General features: G+C 43.4%; 2 protein-coding genes across 2 annotated transcripts; both read right to left on the reverse strand.

The window, feature by feature from the left end:
* Nucleotides 1-553: 553 nt before the first annotated feature.
* LOC110943838 lies at nt 554-3,340 on the reverse strand. Its single transcript, XM_022185568.1, has 2 exons — nt 1,758-3,340; nt 554-1,619 (listed from the first exon to the last, which is right to left on the reverse strand). Exons 1-2 carry the CDS (start codon nt 3,338-3,340, stop codon nt 554-556), a joined length of 2,649 nt encoding a protein of 882 aa, XP_022041260.1.
* Nucleotides 3,341-8,442: 5,102 nt separating this feature from the next.
* On the reverse strand, nt 8,443-11,072 carry LOC110941652 (transcription factor MYC2). The gene has a single exon (XM_022183317.2). The coding sequence runs from the start codon at nt 10,754-10,756 to the stop codon at nt 8,687-8,689; it is 2,070 nt and encodes a 689-aa protein (XP_022039009.1). The 5' UTR covers nt 10,757-11,072; the 3' UTR covers nt 8,443-8,686.
* Between the last annotated feature and the right edge of the window lie 820 nt (nt 11,073-11,892).

The raw sequence follows: 11,892 nt of genomic DNA on the forward strand, positions 1-11,892 counted from the left end.
CAATATACCCGCCGTAAGCGCTGTATTTCGTAACCCTATGACTTGTGTGAATGAAAATATTTTGTGTTTAAGGGTGTTGTTTGTATTTTTACCGTTTGATGCATTCGTTATGCGATGGTAACTCATGGTGAAAACAAAAGTAAATGTTTTTTATTAAACTTGGACTGATGTAAAAACAAAAAGACACCGCTGAGGGTGAGTTACAATTGTGAACTGAGAAAAATAGTTAACTCTTGTTGTTAGGAGCAAGGCTTTACAGGTAGCATTTCCTTAACTGGGCGATGTTCCAACTGCGTGGTACTGGTGTGCCATCTAGTCGAGATAGGCGATAGGCCCCTTTGCCCAGTTCTTCTTGGACGACATAAGGGCCTTCCCAGTTTGGGCCCAGCTTGCCTGAAGGTTCCATCCTACTTGCTTCGTTGTCACGCATAACGTAATCTCCTGTTTTGAAGTTCTGTTTGGCCACTCGCTTGTTATAATATTTTTCTAATGCCTTCTTGTATTTTGCTTCGCTGATGGCGGCCGCCTCGCGCCTTTCCTCCAATAAGTCCAGTCATTCCCGTAGAGATCTGTCATTTTCATCGCCTGTGTTGAGGCGGCGTAGTGACGGTAGTCCCGCTTCAGCGAGTATCATTGCTTCCGCTCCATAGATTAGGCCAAACGGGGTTTCGTTGTTGCTGGTTTTGGGCATTGTTCTATGTGCCCAAAGGACATTTGGCAATTCTTCCACCCAGGAGCTTCCCTCGTGGCCTAGTCGTTTCTTGATGCTATCCAGCAAACTTCTGTTTGTCCGCTCTACCTGGCCATTTCCTTGGGGGTGTGCTACTGACGTGAAGATTTGTTGGATGTGGAGATTAGTGCACCATTCGTGGAAAATTCTGTCTGTAAACTGTGTTCCATTATCGCTCACCAGGTAAAGCGGTAACCCAAACCTGCACACTATGTGTTCCCAGAGGAATTTTTTGACGTTGTCCGCCGTTATTTTGGCCAAAGGCTTAGCTTCCACCCATTTGGTGAAGTAATCTACCGCCACAACTAGGTACTTTAACTTTCCGGGGGCCGGCGGGAAAGGTCCTACGATATCCACGGCCCATTTCTGGAAAGGCCATGCTGCTGTCACCGGCACTAGGCTGTTCTTGGGCCTTATTGTTTGAGGAGCGAATTTCTGGCAGCTGCGGCATTTCCGTAGTTCCATTACGGCGTCTTCGTGCATCCCAGGCCAATAATATCCCGCGCTATGGATTTTGGCTACCACCGCCCGGGGTCCAGCGTGTATGCCGCATAGACCTGCATGGATTTCGCTGATGAGATACTTTGCCTCTGTTGGGGAGACACATCGCAGCTGTGGGCCCAGGTAAGATTTTCTATATAGGATACCATTATTGATCTCATATTGCAACGCTTTCGTTTGTATCTTTTGTGCTTCGCCCTTAGCGGGAGGTAGCTCCCCTGTTTCAAGGAAACGTAGAACCGGAGTGTACCAGCAAGGCTCTTCCGCTGTAATGGCGGAAACATTCCGCGGTTCAATTGAGCGTGTCTGCAGCGTTTCGACTTTGACTTCCTTTTCCATACCTGAGGTGGCGAGCTTACTGAGAGCATCTGCTATCTGATTCTTGCCTCTATGTACATGATTGAGCGTGACGTTGTCAAAAGAATCCATGAGTTCCTTTGTTTTGGCCAAGTATTTTGCCATTGATTCATCTTTGGCTTCGTACGTTTCGTTTACTTGATTGTTGACCAGCAGTGAATCGACATACGCGTCTACCCTTGCCGCTCCCATAGATTTCGCCATTCTCAGACCTGCTAGCAGTGCCTCATACTCCGCTTCATTGTTAGAACATTCGAAATCGAAGCGTAAGGCGTACATCAGCCTGATCTCATCTGGGCTTATCAACATTAGACCGGCCCCAGATCCCTTTCCACTAGATGACCCATCAGTGTATAGTTTCCAGGTCTGCCAGGCGGTACTAGACTCCGGGATGTCCTGGACGACCGGGTCCAAAATAGCTTCCCCTTCAGGTATTTCGGCTAGAAAATCAGCAATTACTTGCCCCTTAACTACTGTTTGTTTTTGATATTCGATATCCAAAGAGCCAAGTTCAATTGCCCACTTGGCCAGTCTGCCGGAAATCTCCGGCTTGTGTAGCTCTTGTTGCAACGGGTAATTGGTTAGGACTTGCACGCGGTGCGCCTGAAAGTATCTTCTCAGTCGCCGCGTGGCATGTACTAGTGCCAAGACCAGCTTTTCTAACGTGGGATATCGTGTTTCGGGCCCCGCTAATACCTGGCTTATATAATATATCGGTGTTTGCCTTCCATCTCGTTCAACCATGAGCACATCACTTACCGCCGTATGAGCTGCCGCTAAATACATCTTTAATACTTCGTTACGCCTTGGTGCTGTCAGCATGGGTAATCCCTCTATGAAGCGTTTCATATCTTGCAAAGCTTGTTCTGCTTCGTTGGTCCACTTGAAGTTTTTCTTGTTAAGGCAATCTTTCAACGTTTTTATGAAAGGCAGGGACTTCTCGGCATGTCTTGCCAAGAACCTGTTGATTGCCACAAGTCGCCCATTCAGGGCTTGAGCTTCCTTCAATGTTCGTGGGGAAGGCATCCGCGTTATGGCGGCCACCTTTTCTGGGTTGGCTTTGAAGCCATCTCTAGTGACTACTACCCCCAGGAACTTCCCTTCTTCCACCCCGAAAGAGCATTTCTTTGGGTTTAATTTAATGTTATATTCTCTAAGCCGCTGAAAAGTTTCTTCGATGTCTGCTAACATTTGCTTTTCTTCCCTGCTTTTGATTACAAGGTCATCGACATAGACTTCCAAATTTCGTCCGATTTTTGTCTCGAACACCTTGTCCATGAGTCTCTGATAGGTAGCTCCGGTGTTCCGTAGACCAAAAGGCATTTTTGTGTAACAAAAAATGCCCACATCGGTATGAAACGCTGTTTTTTCTTCGTCTTCTTTGGACATCTTGATCTGGTGGTACCCTTTGTAAGCGTCCAGGAAACATTTGAATCGGTAGGGTACCAAGGAATCGACCTTTAAATCAATCTCGGGTAGTGGGTATGCGTCCTTGGGGCACGCCTTATTTAGATCTTTGAAGTCAATGCACATTCGCCACGTGCCATCTGGCTTTTTTACCATGACCGGGTTGGATATCCATGTATGGTATTGCGTTTCCCTGAGGATTCCAGCTTCCACTAATTTTCTTATTTCTTTAACAACCGCTGCCCGTCGGTCCGGGGCCATGCTACGTTTACCCTGAGCAACCGGCTTAACGCCTGGGAGTGTGGCAAGCTTGTGTTCTGCTTTATTACGGGGGACTCCTGTCATGTTAGAATGCTCAAAAGTGAAGATGTCCACATTTCTTTTTAACAGTTACTTCAGGTCGTTTCTAACTTCTGGAGACAGAGTGTCCCCGATTGTGACCATCTGGTCCGGATGGCGTGTGCTTAGTACCCATCTCTCTGGGCCCGTGGCTCCGGCGGGCCCTTGGCGGCATCTTTTGGTGCTCAGTACTTCTCCAATCTTGTCACGAAACACAGTAGCGATACCTCGCGGTGTAGGAAACTTCATGAAACCTCTTGCCGTGGAAACTATGGCGTCCAATTTTCCCAGGGTGAATCTTCCAATTATCACGTTGTGGTACGACTCAGCGCGAACCACAAGGAAGGTCAGGAGTATGGTTCTTTCTTTAGGTGACTGCCCGAAAGTTACTGGGAAAGTGATTTGACCGATAGGGTCAACCTTTTCCCCTGTGAATCCTTTGATGGGGGCGTGTACTGATTCAAGCAACTTTCTATCTTCTGGTTGCATTCTGTTGAAGCAATGTTCATAGATAATGTCTTCCGAGCTCCCGGTGTCGACCAGGATTCGCCTCATGCGGTAGTCTCCTACTGCCGCGGATATGATCAGGGCATCTGTAGTGAGGTGCAAGTCCTCCATTCGAGGTTCTATGGTCATTGTTGCCAACATCCAGGGTTCGAGCGTGGAGAAACTCCGTTTTGCCCCCCTTCCCACATCCGCGTTTACCATATTTAATTCACGGGGCCTCTTGCCTGCCGCCTTGTCATTTTCTTCCTTGACGACAGGCGGGCCTTGCTTGATGTCGCGTACTAGGTGTGCCAATTTGCCCGACTTTACAAAATATTCGATCTGTTTCTTAAGCTGAAAACAATCGTTGGTGTCATGCCCGCTCCCTTTGTGGTACTCACAGTATTTACTCGTATCCTTGTTAGGGTTATCTTTCAATGGTTTTGGTGGGTTAAGCCTGAGGTTTTCTGAGGCTAAAATTTCAGCCGGTGTCTTGCTTAAGTTGGGGTATTCGGATCGAGGCTTCGACGGTTCATTCCTTGAATAGGAGTTTCGGTGTCTGTCATATCGCGCGTCTTTATCGTTTCTCTGGTATCGGTCCCCCTACTTTTGCTTTTAGATCCCCGGTGATCTTTTTCCTCCTGGTTCTTTAGGGCTTCTTTCTTCCTATTGGCTGCCTGGCTAGCTGCTACCGCCTTCTCTTGTATGACATATACTTTGGCTATTCGAAGTATTTCGTCGATTGTTGGGGGTACGCCATCCCTTCCATGTAGCGTTCTCAGTAACTCGTCATCATTGACCCCCTGGAGGAAAGCTCCACATGCCAGATCATTGGTTACGCCCGGGATCGCCAGGCTTTCCTTGTTAAATCTGATGATAAAGTTTTCTACCGTCTCATTATCTCGCCGACGGATATGGAGGAGCTCGTTTCTATCTTTCGTGTGTCTGCGCTGCTGGCTAAACTGTAAGATAAACTTTGATTCTAAATCTTCAAAGCTGTCTATTTCACCTGTGGGCAGGTTATCCCACCAAACTCGGGCCGCGCCCACTAGCGTTTGTACGAACATTTTGCATCATAAGGGCATGGACCAACAGGCCACTTCGCCGGTGCTCTTGAATAAGTTGAGATGATCATCCGGGTCGGTGAGACCATCATACTTGCCAACCGTTTGGGGCATCTTGGGTTTTTCCTTGATAGGAGCCTCGGCGATCCTTCGAGTGAATTTAGACCTGAACGTCGCGTCCATCGGCTTGTACGGTCTGGTAAGTTCATCTTCTTCTACATTTATAGGCTGTGCTGGGGGGCGTTCATACCTGGGGCAGTTCCCACTATAGGGTTGGAGTTTCCTATTGGGGACACCCGGGGCCTGACCGTGTTTCCCCTGTCGTACACAGGCTCAGCCGTAGGCGGAGTCTGAGTATAAACCGGTTGTGGCGTTGGGACATTCCACCAAGGTGGCATGTAAGTTGCGTATGGCGACTGAGTACTACCCTGCGCGGTTCCCTGGAGCGGATACGCCGAACCCCCATACGAGGGTAAATACCCATAAGGGGGTGCATAACAATACCCGGGGAAGTATACTTGGTTTCCTGGTGTGACGGGGGCGTTCATAATTCCAGCCGGCATGACGACCGGCTGGTGAGGCGGTGTTGATAATGCCGCCGTGAGCGCCGCTGAGTATAGCGGTGGCATCGAGTTGGAAATCAGAGGTTGATAGTATTGAGGCATGCTAGTTTGTGATACGATGGTGCGGGGGCTCGCCGATGTGATGACAGGGACGGAGGAGAGGCGTGAAGCCTGTGCATTAGTAGTTGTCACTGGGGTGAACATATTACCGCTAGCTCCCCCCAACTCCCTTGATTGTAGCTGTGAGGGCATGTAAAGAAACGGACTCGTCACCACAGTCTGGGAAGAGACAGTGGTGATGTCGTCAAAACCTGGCGGTGGTCCTTCTGCCTCGAACTCTGGGTCCAGCGACCTCGTGACGGCTGGGGAAGACTGTGTGGTGGCACCGAGGCTCGCCCCCAACATTAGGTTATTGTTTGTCGTCGTTTGATCTGCTACGTTCTGATCACTTGCCATGAGGTTCTGTTACTGAATAGGTCCCACGGATGGCGCCAATGAAGAAACACTGACCTATGTAGTGATTATGGGCTAGGACTTCAATGATTAGTGACCCGAACGCTTGGCTGCAAAACAGAAACACCGTTAGGACTCGTTACAGGAACGGGGTTATTCCTGTAACCACCCTCCGGCGTGAGAATAAGTCTCGGTTTGTGGAAGTAAAAGGAAATAGGGAAGAGAAAGTTATATGAGAGCAAGATGATCATACCTTATACGTTTACCTTTATTTATAGGTATTCCATTAGGGTTTCCTCTAACCTAGAATATATTCCGGTAAGTTAGGGATTTACATGATCTTCCCGAAAAGTTGGAGATTTGGTTGTGTAACTTCCATGCAGATATGGAAAGTTCTAGAATAATCATATATATTTATATTAAAATAATAGGTTGTAACCGGGTCGGGTTGACCGATTCGGGTCACACCTCGTCAGTGTCGGTAGGTGAGATGAACAATAATTAAGATGGAAACATTTATATGAAATCCGAATAAAGGAGTGGATGATCCAACTCAAACTGATCCGACCCGGAGTTTATTCGGATCCCGATTCCCGTGTCTACTGAATTATATGTGTATTTAGAAATTTAGAATGGATTCCCTCCCAAACTCACAAAACACCTCAACCATAGGTTGCCACATTATCAAAAAGCTTCAAAATCACATACCACATGGCCCAAATCCATCTCATTTATATATATATATATATATATATTGATTCTTAATTATATAAGCCGACTTGCGTAATTTTTTGTTTTAGTAAATCATACTTTATCTCCTCCATGCAAGATACTTGTTTTTTCGTCCGAAAGAAAACCGATTGTTAAAATATTAACCGAAAACCGATGATGGACATAACAAGAAAATAGTTTGGTAGCCCAAATTGTGTAAGAATTAGGTATTTACGCTGCGTGATGCATGGGATATTGGTATGTTAGAAGAAAAAAGACTTTGTTTATGATAATAATATTAGGCTTGATTACACAAAATGTGTATTGTGTAACAAAAGATAAAAACGGTAATATAAATAAAGATATCTATACATGTTTTATATCGATGATTACAAGAATATATAAAATAATAAGAAGTGAAACAACTAAGTATGTGTGTGAGAGCACAACCATATTAGTATAGCATAAGTTTTTTTTTTAAGAAATTATTATATATTTTATATTACGCGTGTTATAAATGTGGTAGAATTATTATTTATCTTTTCTAAATTCTTATATAGATAATAGTTCAAATAGAAACAAAAATACAACAAAACATAAAAGTTAAGGGTAAAAGCTGATAACTGTGAATAGTGCAGGGTAATGAGAGTAATGTCAATTAATTATTAGGAAATCGACTTTTGTTTTGCCCCCCACATGAAATGAAATTTGTTCAGTCGCTTTAACTAAAAACGTGTTTCTTTAATTTTCGTGGTGACACATTTTTTGGGTGTTTGCACATGACACATTTTTTTTTTTGTTTGATGGTGACACGTTTGTCTTTTGCATTATTTGTTTTGAAATAAACAAAATACTTTTAATAAAAATACAAATATTATCAATTGAATATATGAACAGAAAAAACATAAATCCAGTCATGTATCATCAAAATTGCTTTTATTATTATCTCTAGAATATAGTAGCGACCAGCAAGAAAATACATGTGCGGTATTGTTTTCTTTTTAAGAAAGTTGTGATGAATTTAAAAAACTAGTTTTCTCCGTGAAAGTATCAAGAGTTTTACAAGTAATTTATATTATATTAATGTTTATTATTTTAATGAAAGTAAGCAGGGTGTGGATAATATTATATAACAGTTGCATATAATAAGAAAAGAAATAAAAAATACAAATGGGTCTGATGAATATCTGGAATTCATTTTGTATTCTTGTGAAATATTATATTTATATATATATTTTTTTTTGCCAACCTGGAGTTTTACTGCTTTTTTGCTTCCCAATTCCATATATATATTTAATAAATATATTAGCTCTCCAAATACACAATAATTCTAATATAATATAATATGTGCTAATCATACAAAAATTATAAATTATTGTTTTAACCGTGATATATAAGATGTTATACAATAACATAACGCAACCGTTTTTGTTTCTCTTCAACTATATCTATACGTAAAAGTATTTATGTGATTCTTATCATTCTTTACTTAAAATTAGCTAGCGTCAGTTTTATCATATTCATTTCATTACAAAAAGAAATATATCAGGTCGTTTTATCATATTTATTTAGTTACAAAGACAAATATATCATGTCGTTACAATTGTTAGGTCACGTTCATTGATTCCACATTCATATACAAGGAAACATTCTCAACCATAGGCGAACCAAAGCGATAGGGGTATCGCTTTCCAAATGTTAATTTTTTTACCTGATTTATTGTCGGCTCACATCCATGATAAAATCAAATCGCGATATAAAAGCGATAGTTCAAGTTTCTACAACTATATAAAAAAAAAAAAAAAACTAAATCGAATCGAATCAAATCAAATTGCAAGAATAATAATTGGTTTTTAATAATCTAATTTAAGAAAGAGGGCAAATCAGCCCTAATGATATATACAACCACCATGGAACAGTAACCACATAAGAACAAATAGTTTGAATAATGCTAATTACTAAAAACAGAACATGAAACAAGAAGCAAAAACTATACTATGTTTATGTTACACCAAAATCCTGCTTCTTGGGTACCTTCCCAAAATTACCCAGGAGGAACTTGTAGACAAACTTAACTAACATCCCAAGATTTTGTTCGTCAATGCGATTCGTAGCTGATCTTGCGTGTAAAATCGACTACCCATTTTCACCGTCGCTTGTTGCATCATCAATTCGTTCACAACCGATACACTGGCATGGTGGAGGTCCAGATCCATCTCTTTCAATGCAGACATTAGACGCGAAGCAGGATGGTTTTTCCGGTTACATTGGACCCTGATCATCGCTTCCCACCCGATGATCTTGACATCTATGTCCAAATCTTTGATATTTGTATTTGCATTTGCAATTTTGGCGTCTTCGAGTGGTGAAACCGTGGATGAAGATGATTGCCTTGAATCTTTAGTTAATAACTCTTTCTTGACACCATCAAGTCGGGCTTTCAATTCTTCTTTATCTGTTTCTGTCGTTTGAAGCTTCGACTTGAGGTCGTTGATGTACGCAATGGCGTCTCCAAGAAGTGACGCTTTGTCCATTTTCGAAACATTTGGGACCACAGCTCGAAGGGCGTAGAATTTCTGGTTCAGTTTCTCCCTTCTTTGTCTCTCCGCTTCAACGTGATTCAACGGCTCTTCACGCCCGTTTGCAGGCTTTCTCCCTCGCTTTCGTGGCTTCTCAGGATCCACCGCAGGACGATTCTCCGGCTCTCTTCCTATCGACGCCTCTAGCTCAAAATCCACTCCGTTCTTCAACCCGTTACCCGGTTTTTCTTTCTCAGAGCCGAACGATAACATTCCTTCTTCGTTAATTCCTCGTAACGCAGGCGGCCTCTTCTTCTTGTTCCCGTTATCCTGTCCACCTATAAACAACGATTGACCCAAACCCGAAACCACAGTTCCATTGCTGCCACCACTCTTCTTACTCTCACCAAACGTAAGAAGCTCCATAGATTCCGGCTTACACGAATGAGAAGAACTCCCAACTTTCCCTCCACTAGTTCCATCCACAGATCCAAACTCGGAGAAATTCAATTCCCTTGTACCAAACATACCTTGATTCTGAATCGATTGCCGATTCGAATTCTGCGAATTGTACGAATTGTGCACTAAGGAGCTAGGGTTTTCGTTTGGTTTCGAATTTGTCGGTTGCGCAACAACCGCGGTTACAGTTACATCAAAAGAATCTTTCATTTCTCCAGTTGTGGCCGTACCCGGTACCGGTACAGATACCGGTACCGGATCAGCAAGCCACAACGAAGACGGATCGGTTTCTCCATCAGCATGTCTCTGATCTGCGTTCACCAGAGTCAAATCTGGAGGGTTGTTATTATTATTATTATTATTAAAAGTAAACAAAACTCGAATTTCATTCATGAGATTAGAGCTCTGAAAAATCAACTCCGTTGAACCTAACTCCACAACTCCGTTTGTATACGGAACACAAACAATAGTTTGCAACCCGAAATTCTGACCTTGCCGTGCACGTTCACAATGTGAAGCCACCAGTTTATCCCGTCCCGCAATCCAAACCGGTTGGTTACTAAACATCGCTTGACCGGGCAGCCCATCACCGTTAACAAACGAGTGCGTCATAGAAATAAGAAAAAACCATTCAGTATCAGTAACTTCTTCATCCACCACGTCATTTTCCGGCATCTGTGAGCCGGAAATCAACGAATTCAGCTCACGAAGCACCTTCTTCCTATGCTCCTGTTCCGCAAAAGACGCAGCAGACGGTGTCGTTTTGGGTTTATTCACTTCTCCTTTATAATACCCATCACCCCACCCTAACACACTAGGGTTTGAATTTGGGTTTGGGTTTGGGTTTGTATAACTATAATCCACCATCGATGATTGCCAAAAGATGGCGTAAGTCCATGAAACAGTAGCGTTGTCAATCAAACTCTGAAGACGTTGCTGCAAAGTGTCTTGATGGTGTGAATCAAGGGGTATTGTGGGTTTGTGAACATCGTTTGTACTAGTGGAAGCCGATGGTGATGATGGAGGAGCAACTGAAGATGTTATTGGGGTAGATGGATTGTTACCCCAATAGGATGATGACATATCGGAGCTTATAAAAGCATCCATCATGACGTTATCGTCTATGTTCCATACGTTCATTGTGGTGGGAAGGCGGTAATCCGTCATTCCATTAACCGGTGTTTTAATGGAAAAAAGATGGAGATGAGATTATAAACAGGAGCGGCGGCGGCGGCGGCGGTGGCGGTGGTGGGAGAACAATGGTTGAGTGTTGAAAAAGGAAGGTTAAAGAAAGGGGTAGATACAAGAGTAGGAAAAACGCATCTTTGAAATAGTTTTGAAATGATGGTACTGGTATGACCGTATGAATGATTGGAATGGGGTCCGGCCGGCGAATGTGGCCGGAGTTGGGAAGATTTGACTTTTTCTGAAGATGGGAGAGAGAGAGAAAATATCAAAGTATTATAATTGCGTCGGACGTGAAAAAAAGGTTCAATTGGTTTAAATTAAATGAATTTGAAGTACAAGTAGACAAAATGATTCTAAATGAAAAACAAATCTATTTCATCCTCATCTTGACTCGAGGGTATAGCGGGTGTGTTGGGATTTGGGTTAGGCAGCCTGTAGTGGAGCGCGAACAAGGGCATAGCGCCCATATGGAGCCCCCCACACCGCCCCATGCAGCGCCATGAGCAAAAAAAAAAAAACCGGCGTGATATAATTCGCGGCGCGAGGAGGTGAGATTTGTTCTCCATTTTCCATTTTGGTCCCTGCATTTTACAATTTGGTCCCTGCATTAAAACACTTTGGTCCCTGCATTTTACACTTTGGTCCCTGCATTTTACACTTTGGTTATGATGAGGTAGGGCTTTATGACTACGGCCTCAAGCCCCATAAAGCCCCGGGGTGACGTGGCATGCCACATGGCGCATAACGCCCCTTTGGGGGCTTTATGACTACACATGGCCTTAGAGATATTGCTTGACACGTGATGAGTATGAGATTTACAAGATAATACTAAAAACCTGGGAGTGTGGTGTGGTCAGCCAAGTGGATTTTTTTTTATTTTAATTTCAACCAGCCAACCAAAGCCAGCTATGTCACCCAGCCAAAGGGGCAACGCTATACTCAATACCCACACCAAATGAGCAACGCTATAGAGGCAACGCTATACCAATTGTCAACTCAAAATGGAGCAGCTGGCGTTTATGAGCCAAAACGCCCCTAAACCAATGCCCACACCCCAAAGCCTATGAGTAAGTTGTAGTAGTACTTCTAAAATAGTTTAAGAGAAGTATTGAAAA

This window comes from Helianthus annuus, chromosome 5 (assembly GCF_002127325.2).
Source record: "Helianthus annuus cultivar XRQ/B chromosome 5, HanXRQr2.0-SUNRISE, whole genome shotgun sequence".
NCBI classification, from domain to species: Eukaryota; Viridiplantae; Streptophyta; class Magnoliopsida; order Asterales; family Asteraceae; genus Helianthus; species Helianthus annuus.

Excerpts from the sequence above, each read along its gene's own strand:
- LOC110943838 (XM_022185568.1), bottom strand. The coding sequence starts at position 3,340 with ATGACAGGAGTCCCCCGTAATAAAGCAGAACACAAGCTTGCCACACTC. Across the intron at positions 1,620-1,757 it reads GGAGCGGCAAGGGTAGACGC|AGGCAAGAATCAGATAGCAG; the intron begins GTATGTCGATTC and ends TCATGTACATAG.
- LOC110941652 (XM_022183317.2), bottom strand. The coding sequence starts at position 10,756 with ATGACGGATTACCGCCTTCCCACCACAATGAACGTATGGAACATAGAC.